This window comes from Pteropus alecto, unplaced genomic scaffold (genome assembly GCF_000325575.1).
Source record: "Pteropus alecto unplaced genomic scaffold, ASM32557v1 scaffold24, whole genome shotgun sequence".
In the NCBI taxonomy this organism is placed as follows: domain Eukaryota; kingdom Metazoa; phylum Chordata; class Mammalia; order Chiroptera; family Pteropodidae; genus Pteropus; species Pteropus alecto.
In genome coordinates this window covers 8,314,156-8,327,639 of record NW_006439192.1, presented here as the reverse complement: position 1 = coordinate 8,327,639, position 13,484 = coordinate 8,314,156, and the positions used below count along the sequence as shown (strand labels likewise).

Below are 13,484 nucleotides of genomic sequence, written 5' to 3'. Positions count from 1 at the left end.
AGAGAGCACATGTAGTCCTGCTGAGCTTCTGCTCCAGAGCTTCATTTTCAGGAGCTACATAAGCATTTTTTTCCCAGTAGGAGTTCAGAGTGCTTCTTCTAGTACATTTTTGCAGAAGAGCTGTATTCCAAGCAAGAATAATAATTTCAATGTTTTTTTTTTTGACTGAGAGATCAAAGAGCAAGAAAGCATGCCGATTTCTAAATTTTTAGCCATTGATGATATCACAGCTAAAGTTAAAAAAAAAAACACTTGTAATGTTGTAGCAGTTGACAGTTTCATATTGGAATATAAAAAATTGTTTAAATTTGTTTGTTTCATTGAGAAAACTATATAGTTATTTAATTTTTTGCAAGTAAATTATTAAGAATTATCTTAAAAACTGCTAGTAAAGACTCATTCACTTAGAGAAGACAGGATCTAATGATTGCTCCTTGGGGTAAACACTGTACGCTCATGTTAATTCCTGCTAATTGTCAAAGAAGAATAGAGTGACTTCTTATCAGCAATTTGCATTTGTGTAATGGCTCTGGTCTGTTGTTTCTGTCTACTTCACTGATAAGAAAAACACCACTTGAAACAAGCAAGAAAGTAAGCCATCCTTTCTATCATTATTTTCTTTTTAGCCTGACCCGAGCAGAAAAAGCCTGGCATTCTACAGGAAATATTGTGTGATTTCATAGGAAAATATTTAGTAATAGAATGGAGAACAATTAATTACTCCTTAAGTTTGTATTCCATGTATTTTTAAAAGTGTGCAATAATATGCAATTTTCAAAAGGTTAAATTATAAACCGTTTATACTGTGTCTCATGTACAATGGATGTCACACTATTTTCAAATATTTTATAGTTTTTAAACTGTTTAAAATGACAAACAATATTGTAAGTGAACTTGTTAGTTTGGTCGGTAGTATTAAAGAATTGTGTGGATTTTGAAAGTTGGAAATAACTACACATTTAAAATGTTAGGTTTTTTTTTCTTTTAACTGGAATTGTTCTTCAGTTGATTTTATGGGCAATTTTAATGGTTATAAATTATTGACGAGTGGTTGTGATAAAGTTAAAATAGAGTAGATTGTTGATATTTACTTAATCTTTACAATCATGCAGTGGTTACCCTTTCATATTAGACCATCTTTTTTCATATTTCGTAGAATAATAATTTGCTAAGAAACAACATTTGAAGGTTGATTATATAGAATTCCCTATCCTGCACAGAAAATTTTTTACTTCTCTTCTTTCATATTAATACCATTAGTGATAGTAACAGTATCATATATTTGTGTGCAGTGTTGCAGCTGACAAAGTATTTTATCACACTTCCCAACAATCCTGTGATATCTCATTTTTACAGCTGAATTTACTGAGACAAGTTAGCTGGACAAGAGACACACAGCTAGTAATTGGCAAAAATGAGCCTTAGTCCTGATTCTTCCTAGCTAACCACAATGTTCATTTCACTACAGTTTATCTCTAAAGTTCTTCTCCCTTTTAGGGAGATTTGTTCACAGTCTTAAAATTTTTAAACTCAGTAACACTAGTTGTTATCATTATGCCTTGCACATAATAGGTATCATTAAACAATTTGGAAAAAAGGAAGGAAGGAAGGAAGGAAAGGAAGGAAGGAAGGAAGGAAGGAAGAGAGGGAGGGAGGAAAGCAGGCAGACAGACTAGAAAAAAAGAAGGAGCATTATTGTGTGGTGCAGGATTTTGGGGGTCCAGAAATGGCGGTTTTAGTCTCCAAAGCCTTAGTCCTGACCTATATTTCCAAGAGAGACCAAGTCAAGAGTAAAACACTCCAAAGTACATTCTCTGGTAACAAATTACTACTTTATGTATACTTTCTTCCTTATAATATTGTACTTGCTAACATTCCAATGAATGGATGTTTGGAATAAAGTGTTCATATAAGTGGCAAACATAAAATGGAGCTCTATGTCATAGTGTTCCTAATTTCTGTTCATTTAGCACTTACTACAAGACGACAAACTCCCAAATTATGACAAACTAGTCGCGAATGGTTTATTAAGTACTGAATGAGTGAGATCTACTTCATTTACTTCCAGAAACAACTATGAGGGTCATCTTTTATATATTGAAATGCATTCTATATGAAAACCTTTAGCTTCACCTCTAATAAACTCTCAGCTCTCCCAGAAAGAATGTTGCTTCCATAGTTTGGTTCAAGAAGCTGCTTTGTCTGTTTCATTAATTTGTGGCAGAATTACCAAATGGACACTGCCTTAGCAATACAGCAAGTATAAACCAAAGAGAAAAGATATCACTGCAAAACTGGTAGATCTGCTTAGAACTGACTGTGCACTGTGTTCAAGTAAAGAGAATAAAAGGAAACCTGGCAAAAATCTGAAGGGTTCACGTATCACTATCTCCATCCCAGGTTCTTCTGACAGTTACAACTTATTCCTGTGTTTGGCTGTTGGTTCAGAGCAGCTGTACCCAGTCCGTTCACAGTTTGCATCACCTGGGAGTTCATTGCTGCTTTACAATTCCACGATCATTTTTGTTCGTGCTGCTGCTAAAGGATATCAGTGCTAAGTACGATAGCCCATGACCATATGAGATAGTTGCTACTTCATTGTCTCCAAGAATGATTTTCCTATCCAATAGCCCATTGCTAGTTTCAAGTAATAATCAAGGAATTTTTCAAATGACTGTGTCATAACTTGAAGTTGCAGGATAGCATTAAAAGAATAATCATTTCAGGGGAAAATGTTTTTAAAAGCCTAAAAAAGGGAAATTATTTCTAGTTTTAACACACGTTTATTAATCTAACTTATTTGATAACACACGATCAGAAAGCGCAAGAAGTATGGCGCATCTGTCTCCTGCTTATATCACTGCTAATCTTTATTATTAGTTTACAGTTTCGATGGAATGTCTGCTTTTGAGGGGATGGCAGTTTTGATGTTTTTAGCAAAAACCTCAGGATTTGTTCTGAAAGAGCCTGGTGCAGTGTTTGCTGAGGGGCAATCCTTAGCAACCTGTCAGAGATTCAGAGACCACTGGGGTCTGCTTGAGGCTGAGTTCCTCTGCAGGAATGAGTGGTGACAGCACACTGCAGGTGGTCCATTTGGCACTGTCACCTGGGACAGCAAGGATACCCTGCCCAATTTGTCATCCTATAGAATCCTGTCAACAGTTGAAAGCCTTAAGCACAAAACCTTTCATATTTAAGGCAAACTTCATCCTAATATTTTTTAAAAGCAATTGCCATAGATGAAACTATTAACAAATAGCACCCAAATAGTTTTTCACATGAAAATATAATATTATGTTAAATTATGAGTTATGTGATACATAGAAATATTGTCTGCTCTATAGTTTTACAGACCAAATATTGCTAATTATATTCCTCTCTTCCTGATAAAGATGGTAAAATATAGCGAATAATGGAGGGTAAAATCACCTCTCTCCTCACTCTCCCTGGTACCTTTTGTTCGTTTGTGAAGGATACCTTGAAATACATTGGAAATGGACTTTTTGTTGGAATAATAAAAAAATTGAACCATTCCTTAATTATCTATAGTAATGATTCAAGAATAGCATGCATCTTTGAAATCCCCAGATTTCCATTGTCAAGCTTTTTATTTAATTCATGAATACGGTCCCTTATTACTCAGTCATAATACCTTCTATTATTCATCGAGTGGCAGTTTTGTGCCAATTCCTTTACCTAGATTATTTATAATCTCCACAAAAATCCTCTAAGACTGCCATTACCTCTGTTTTCTAAGTGGGAAAATTGAGCATCTGGGTGGTTAAATGACTTGCTCAAGGACACAAAACTAGTAGGAGATGGGATTTGAGCCAGATATATCTCCAAAGTACAAGTCATTTTGACTGTCTTTTACTGTTACTCCTAAAAGCCATGCTGAGAACAGTGAAATGGTCTAAAAACATGCCTAATTTTAAAACAGGCAGTGAGAGGCAGGAAAGGTTTCGAGTGATTCAGAAACTGAATGATCGGTTGTTCAGTATTTCTATCAGGTAGAGGAAAAATCAAGCAGAATTAGAAGAAAAATTTGCTTAAAAGTCAAAGCAAAATGTTCACGTGGAGGAAATGAAAAAGGCAAAGGAAAATAGAAAGGTAACACAGGACATATGAAATGAAAGTAAACAAGGGCACCTGAATCTCATATGCAAACGGTAAAATAGAAATTAATAAGGAAGACAGGGATTAAAAATCACAAAGCATGAGTCAATAGACAAGGAAAGAATCTGGTGTAAAGATGGATTTTTTTTTATTAGAGAGTAAATAGAATCATCATTCGCTTGCCATATTGGTTTTGCTTTTTCTGTCCTGATAATATCTGTGATAACATTATTTAAATCAAACTGCTTTGGGCTGAGTCTGAGCACTGCCTGCAGTATTCCCAGTGATGTAAGTGAGGAGGAGTTCTGATACTTAATGCCCTTATAGTCTCAGGACTGAGAGCTTTGGATTCATTTAATCCATGCACCTAATGGTGGAGGCATCATTTTCAGCTTCACTTTCAGATAACTGTGAAGTTTCATAAGTGAATATCAAGCTTGTTACATAAAGGTGTTACAAACCAAAATTAAGACTTGTTTTACTCCTAATTCAAAATGGATAAATTTCGTAATGCTTTATTCTACATTTTCTGCAATTTTAAACTATCTTTCCATTTCTTCAAAAGTATAATGGCAATTGGACATTTCAACAATGTTCTTCGGCGTAGCAATTAGAGTAGAATTTTAAAAAGAATGGCACCTGATCTGTATGATAATATATATTCAATTAGCAATATATAATTTTTCATTAGGAACAAATATGACACCTTTTTCCTTCTTTGCTGCATATTATGTCTAGAAAGTATAGTCAATATACACATAAAATGTAATTTCCAAAATAAATAATTTTATCAATTACTGGCTGTTAAAAATTTGATATCTAAATTGAGTTGCACTGACATGACTCTATATCATAATCTTTGAGCCTTACTGGAAAATGTATTTTATTTAATGATAATAGATTTTCTCTTTAATTATTTTTAAATTAATTAATGATAATTACCCTTTTATAATTTTATTCTATTTAATTACACCCAGAAAGCATTTAACTTCTTTGCTGTTGTTTATTAAACCTGAAAGTTTAGTAGATTCCACCGTATGTTAAATGAACTCTTCCTTTTAAGAGAATTTGAGATTAAAGGCTGCTTACGAGGAGGAAAGATAGATCTAAACCTTTCTCCCTTTTTATCTTTCATCCAGCTACATCTACATCTACAACCGGGACAAGCCATCTTGTAAAATGTGCAGAGAAGGAGAAAACTTTCTGTGTGAATGGAGGCGAGTGCTTCATGGTGAAAGACCTTTCGAACCCCTCAAGATACTTGTGCAAGTAAGAAAAGAAATGCTCTGTGTGGCTTATGTCCTTAACTGCTTCTTTCAGATGATTCCATGTCTCATGATGTATTGTTGCTTCTTTTTCCAATTTTGTTGCGTTCTGTTGAATAATGCTGTTTTATTTGTAGAGTGTTTTGAAAAGTTCACACCATTTGTCATCTCTTCTGTTATATCCAGAATTTTTTTTTTTGCTTTTTTTTTTTTTTGCCTTCATATTTATAAAGTTGCTTTCCTTGTGGTTTTCCTCATTGTTACCTAGAAGAGATGTGCAAATATCACAGAGGCCTGTAACTTTTGATACCTACTTCTCCATCCAATGTGTGAATTAAACTGTATGATAATGTTCCTTTTTACCCCAGTGATCACCTGCAAAACGAATAGGACAACTAAAAGAAACAGAAGGGCAGAAGATGCTTTACTGACACAGCTGTTACACTTGATATTAGCATAGCATTTCATGAATATTTTTAAAAATGAAATTTAGGTTGATCTTCCTAGTGAAAAAAAAAAGCAAATTGCATGTGTTTGGAAATGAATTTAGTGTGTGTAGCACCACTGTATGTAGAAGGCAGAATGTTCTTTCATGCACCATAGTTATTTATAGATATATCTAGAATGATGCTCTTTCCTATCACTTGGAGGAGTTAATGCACCACGAAGAGGTATCAGTTATTCTCTCTCAATAGGCAAAATAAAGCAATGATGTTATCAGTACATTAAATATTTAAACCTTGTAGTTAAAATTAGTAGGTCTCATTAAAAAGCACGTGTTTATTGTGCCATGCATTTTAATTCTACTCTTGATTTTTAGGCTACGTGTGGTATAGGAGCTCATATGATTTGATGTGGTAAAAGATGTTTAATGTCTTGCAGAAATGATGAAAAATACATGTATTTTCCAGTTGACCAATAGCTGTTATGGGGTAGCAATGCTTGTCCTAAATGAGAAAAAAGCATGCCATCATAAAAATTGTCTTCTGCTAGAGAATATTAGCTTGTGACTTAAAAGTTGACAAAGAAGAGCAAGTTTGTCAGAGAGTTGAACTCATAGAAAGAACAATTAGTAAGATGAAAAAAAAAGGCACAAGAAATAAAAAAGAAGGCCATTTCCATTTTACATCATGTAGATAGTATACAAATATTTATGTGCCAGTTCTAAGAAAGCCTTCATTGCTTTTAAGTAATAAAGTACGTCTTGAAAGACACATGTTTTAAAATCATAACACCAAACAAAAAAGTCATTTTGTAAGAAATATTTTTCTGCTCCTTGTGGTGTTGTAGATGTGGGCCATCTGAAGAGTGTCTCATGAGACCTCATGACTGAGAACAAGTATCTCCCAGAACTTTTTTGCCCTCAGAAACTCTTCTTTTAAAAGAGTAGAAGCAGTTCCAAGAGAAGACAAGTTTTGGTGGTTGTACACCTGATTTTATCAATCAGACAACTTATAAAAGTAAATATAGTCTGTTAGAGTGAATAAAAGACTAGGAATCACAAGAGATATTCAATTACTAAACATCTGTTTGCTAGAGATAGGTAATAGTTATAAGCCAAGATAAAATTAATATGTAAAAGTCTTTTTAAAATTTTAAAACAAGATAAAAATAAAATAACATGTAGAAAAAAATTATTTCTTCAGATATAAATTATTTCACATGATTATTCATGTTCATTGTTTTTAAATTAATCTTAGCGACTCACTTTTAGATCACCAGTATATTCAGATCTATATACCTCAAGCAAAGCATTAAAACTGGTTGGTTTTAGTCTTTGGTTCTAACAATTTGCTATGAATAAATCACAAACATGGTGCTCCCATATTTATCACAGGGAACTGGGATGAACAACTTTTATAGTTTTCTGTCAGATTCTCTCAGATCGAAATAGAAAATACCAGAAGCTAAGAATTATAATCTGTAAAATATGAGGTTCATTTATTATATGGTGAAATCTTGTTATTCTGTCCTAATCTCGGGCATACAATCTAATTATGTTTTAATAAATCTCCTTGAAAAACATTAAAATTATAGTTCCTTAAATTCTTCTCCTTTTTAAACAATTGTACCCATATTATCTACGTCTCATATTTTTACTTCTTTAGAAAAGCATCTGAGACCACTATATTTTAATTATAATAATGAAACATGACCATTTTTCATCATAGCCTTTGCAAAGATTTATAAGCTGAGTGAGTATATATGATAGTTTCCAAATACCTCTAAGGAACCAGCGCAGTTATTTTCCACATATTAATTTCAGCTATTCTGTAGCCCTCCCACGTTCTATACAAAACATGTAATTGCATAAGTGCTGTTCATTTTTTCCATTTTGGTGTTGTGCCAACAACTGCAATTTTTTTTAACCCACACAGTTTTTCATTAAATTTCAAGCCCAATCCAGAAATATATATATGTATATATATATATTTAATCTTGTAGTGAAATGTTTGTTATTCGTCTAATATTATTAAGTCATCAAACTGTGAATGAACGCTTTGTATCCCCCAAGCTCATTGTCTAATGGGTTGTGCTTGTCTTCCAGTTCTGAGAAAATTGACATCATAATTTTATTTTATTTTATTCTTAGTTTTTGGTAATTAGAATCTTTCAGAAAAATGTTACAGCTTATTACTGGATCTTGTTGGAAAGAAAATCTTTGACATCTATGATTTTGATAACTCTCTTTTTGGACCATGTCTTTATCGATGCCAGTACCTTAAAGGGAAAATTGGAATATATTTAACCATCTAAAATAATTCAAGTCTTTTTTGTTAAACAAAAGTGCATTTTAAAAAAATCCCCTGTATTAAAACTATTTTTGAACTGAAACAAAGACACACAATATACCATGTCTTAGGATAATGTATTTTTCACTAGACCACTTGAATAGAAAGAGAAAATGTTAAAATGTTGCATTGGCTCATCATAGTCCTATATACAAAGCCAGTTCATAGTTTCCATATGGTCTATCTGTCTAGAGCAAAACATTGCTAAAGCATGAGCTACATCATTGAAAAATCAGCTTTATCCCTGACTAATGACATGACTCAGAAACACCACAAGCATGAAAGTTTCCAAGTAGTCTCTTTGGTCACCTAATCCACTGATGTCTTCTTGGGAGTTGAAGTAGAAGACTTTATAACAAATCTCTTTTGTCTCTTGGTTTAGAACAGGGTATCCCAAACGGATTAACCACATAACAGTTAAACACTTCTCTGAGGAGAGGTTTGCTGGTTACTTGGACTTCTCCCTGGGGATCGTGTGGGAATTTCAGCGGTAGTTCTCATCTTTTATATTTCCCTTCTCTCTACAGTAATTTAAAATTTATCCTGGGAGAAAAAAATAGTTACTATTTCAGATTAGATAAAGATGAGAAAAGAATCATTTTATCTTTTACCCTCTGGTGCCCTACATAGTCAAATGGTTCAAACAAATCAGATAATTTGAACATGACTGTCCAATTTTTTTTCTTTGCCTTTTCCTCTCATTCTTGTATGTCTGTTTTCCTGAACAGTTTTAGTAGATAGCTCTTTTGGAAGAAGTTAATGTGACTTTTTTAATCTAAAAATGATTTTATATCAGACCATATTTATAAACCCATTATGTTGTCCCATGGACAGATGTGGCTTCCCCATGAGGGGATTAGAGTTTTTACCACCAATGTGGGTGAACAACCCTGTCAGTTCAACTCTCTGGACAATATTTTTATTTATAACATATAGTTAATATGTTCTCCAAATTTCTTCCCAGGAAGTCAGTGAAATTAAATGAATTCATTTCTGCTAAAGTACTTCTAACTCTGTCAAGGCAAGACTTCTTTTTCCTTATAATAAAAAGTAAATGGTAGTATTACATTTTCTTTTTTAGACATTGGAAAAATATATACACCTGTCTTAACAGACTGTGTTACCGTGTTTAATCCCCAATTCTTCATCTTATTTAACACTAGCACTTTTCATTTGGTTTAGTGGGGCCACCAGCTAGCTTTATAACTTTGCATTTGACAGATCAGTTAATATCTCTGATTAATATATTTTGTATATGCAAAAACAAAAAAAAGAAACAAATCTTGGGAAGATGGGACTGCCTTCAAACATGAATTTATGATTTTTTATAATTAATTTTTATGAAACTATGTATTATATATAAAGACCTATATGGTAGTTTTACAGGAGACATGTGTGAAAAATACATAACTGGAAGATTAGGTGACAATAAATTAAACTCATAAGTGAAATATTAATTAACATTTGTTTATAGAACAGCTACACCCATGCCAGGCCTTTTTGAAAACACAGAGAAGATATAAGGCATGGTCTCTGGTCCCTGGGAACTTAAGTCTGTTTATGAAAATGAAGTACCTAAAATAGTGAATCAATTAGAGTGAATATATCCCAAGTGGTACCGTACTGATTATTATGGTAATGAGAATTTAAAGAAGGAAAAAAAGATTGGAATAGTTGGAGAAGACTTTATAAAAATCATTTATGGAGTCTTTTCTATATAGCAGGCAGGCATTGAGGTTGTAATAATAGTTTCTGGGAGACACGGCGACATGCATATCTAGACCAGCAGCTCCATTCTGAGAAGTAAAACAAACAAAGACTGAATTAGGCATTAGAGACAGTTTATGAGCTCTGAAGGTCAGGCAGAGGACTTTGGACACTGAGTTGGCTACTAAGGCTCCTGGTAATTTCTGTAGCAGGAGAGTGATACCATAAACATAGTAGATGTTTAGAGCAGAGAGACTTCTGTACAGGCTAGAGAAATTTGGAGACTATATAAGATGCAGAGAGAAAGTCAAAGACAGTGGTTAAGGTTAAAGTTTTATAGGATCCTGGCATAATATTAATGATGATGACAATAATATTTATAATATTTATTAGCAGCTGGATTAATATAATTAAAAGGAGCATGATAATTCAAATTCGTGATTGTATCCTGCAGTCTCATCATTTTGGCTATAGAAAGATAAATTTGGAATAGATAAAAGGAATCTATATTGTGTTAGAACTTATGGTCCAAAAGAACAGACTGGTAATTGTACTCCAACTCCAGCCTTGGAAGAGTACATTCTTCAGAGTGGATGTGACACTTGCCTATAGCCCTTCTCTGTTTTTAAATGCTATAATATTTAAGAGATACGGAAGCATTTGTGAAAATGAGTGAGTGGGACTCGTGTCTTACAGATCATCAGCTCCTCAGAAGACCATGTTTTCTATTTCGTCTGTGTGCCTCACATGTCTAGGATCCTGTTGTATACTACTAGGTATTTATTAAATCATTTTGACTTTCACTCACTAAGATTGATTAAAAGAAATCCTTTTGCTTTTATGGGAACCAATTTAGGTGCAGTTTTACCTAAAATCAGGTGCACTGATTAAATATGCTTAATAGCTTTGCTCCCTCCGTTCTAAAATCAGCTACGGAGCCTCTTACATTTACTGAGCTCCTATGAGACAGGCTCTGTGCTGGTGCTCAGTATGTAGTGGAAAAAAAAACCATGCTGTCTCTGCCCTCATGGAGTCTATAGGCTATTGTGAGTAACAATCGTATTTCAAGTAATTAATTTAATTATAAATTATAGGTGTGCTGAGTGTTGTGAAGGATATTTAGGGAACTAAGAGAATATATAATGGGACCTCTTACTCAGAGACTGTGAAAAAAAAATGTCAGCTCTTCCCCTGAGAGATATATAGTCAATTTAAAATAAAATATACATTTTTGAAATATTTATATTGAATGATTTATGTAAAAAGAAATATTTAGATGTTTCCTCAAAAAACATGGCTGGTGGAATAGATAAAACTATAAAATTCCAAATTTACAGAATTTAGTCTGATGAGATAGAAAGAGCATTCTCCAGAGAGGAAAATCTAACCACAAATTAGCAGTCAATATGTCATTGTGCCACAAATGATGTGGAGATGTATGGGATGTAGATTGATCCAATATCCGATTGAATTGTTTGACCCCGAACTTACAGATACATCACGTAGAGTAAACAATGGCAAGGGTTTCAGTCTGCAGATGAGCATTTCAGAACAAGCTGTGCAAACAGAGCATTGGGAAGGGCACCAAGGTTAAAGACAGATGAGTTAATTCATAAACACTGGCATCCTCATTATTGGGATTCTGTATCTTAGACACTGAAAAACAGCAGTGGAGAGCAAGGACAACTTAGATTTTTTTCCCCCTCAGTATTTACCCATGAGTCCAGTGTGGCCACTATATGTATCCTGTTATCTAGTGGATTGAGAATTAGTCTCCAGATCATAATAAAAAAGAAAAGGGTTGATACATACTAGCTGAATGGTGATGGGGAGGTATAGGGTTGTATCTGAAGGAAATGCTTTTGGAACATTTTATATTTAATATTTTCTTTAATGATGTCGAAGAAGGCATTCTCTTGAGGAAATAAATGTCTTATGCAGGTGATGCCATAAAAAAAACCACACAAATTAGAAAAGCATATATAAAAAACTGTAGAAATTTCCCTCAAAAGTAGATAACAGAATGAGTGTCATCTTGGAAAAATGCAGGCTAATAATAATAATACGTTTGGGAAAGAATAATCTACAACACAGATACTCAATCAGCGAGTGAGTGAGGTCTAGCCAGAATGCTGAGCAGGCAAAAAGGTGCAAAAAGTCAGCGTTTGCAACATAATACTGTAGAAAAACAGACTAGCACTCTTTGAGCTAGTGTACACACTGTCAACTCTAGTTTGTACAGAGCGAGAGCAAAAGCTGAACGTCTAACACTTAAACCCACTGGTATTCCTCAGTGTATATATTCGTTGGCATTTCCATTATTTGATATTTATAGACACCAAAGAAATTGTTTCAGATATTGTACAATATGAAGGTAATACCAGAACTAGTATTGAGAGAGAATGAAAAGATAGTAGGAACTCTTTTCTAGTCAAGGCATTTTAAAATTGTAGAGTGATGACTAAAGAAAGAAGAAATATCAGATATGGACCTTGTTTCCCTTCTCCTGTCTGGTCAAGGGAAGGCCTGATGAAAATTAATAAAACCAAGAAATAAAGGAAAGAAGAGAAAAGATGTCCAAGGATGGTTTATAAATTGACCATACATTTATAAAACCATAAAATCACTTATAATAGTTTATAACATTAGCAAACCCTAAATAACCAGAAGTTTCTTGGGGGTCTGTAATTATATTTAACCATATCTAGCATCCCCCACCCCCTGCAAAAATGAGAAATGATTTATTCAATTAGAATACAAAAAATATACAGAGCACTAAATTAATTCTCAAAATACATAACTTTATGATCAATTACATAGTAAATACATCAGGATATTCACAATGTATTAAGGTTATTATTAAGGACAGTTTTTATTTTACTGATGCTGTGTGGAAGTCTTGGTTAGTAAGTAGATTGTACTGCTTTATCAAATCGTCGGTAAACTGGTATTTCAGTAATAGGGTTGAAATTTGAGGTAACAGACTTATTGTTAAGGAGTTATAGAGTTTTCACATTTCAAATACAATGTTAAAAGTTTCTATTTAGGGAGGGAGTCTATGAAGAGGCTACTGGGACCTCTTATAAAAAAGTTATAAAGGAGTCTGCAGAGGAGAGTCTGTCATAAACTATGAAAATAAAAGCCAGAAGTTCGATATTGACCTGTACTTGGCAAATCAATTGACTGTATGAAAGTCTCTTTGATACAGTTCTTTATCGGATTCTGCAGTCTGATCCTATCTTAGGCTCAATTTAACATTTTATGAGAGTCCTTTATGAGCCGGGCACTGTGCTAAACATTAGAGATACAAAATGATCAAAGTACGGTCACTCCTCACAAAAAGATAATCACAACGCAGATAGATAAGGGCAGTGAAAGGGATAAGTGCAGGGTGCAATGCAGGAGCCAGAGAGGGACTCCTCACCCCAGGCATGGAAGCGGGGAGATGGGGAGCTGCAGGTCAGGATTAGTTGGAAGAAGCGATGCCTAAGTTCAGACAAAATTGTCAGTTTTCATTTCATTAAGAACTAATTAGAACAAAGATCGTTTATCACATTATGAACAAATAGTAAACTTTAAAAGAATTATATTTATACTAATCTAA

General features: G+C 33.7%; 1 protein-coding gene across 10 annotated transcripts in view; it reads left to right on the top strand.

Annotated features, from left to right (window-relative positions):
* The window catches only part of NRG1 (neuregulin 1), a 198,979-nt gene that overhangs the window by 158,024 nt on the left and 27,471 nt on the right, over positions 1-13,484 (top strand). For all 10 annotated transcript variants that reach the window (XM_015592842.2, XM_006916326.3, XM_025049890.1 and 7 more), the window contains one exon: positions 5,256-5,385. In XM_015592842.2, coding sequence (XP_015448328.1) covers positions 5,256-5,385 — 130 coding nt within the window. The remainder of the gene's footprint in view (positions 1-5,255; positions 5,386-13,484) is intronic.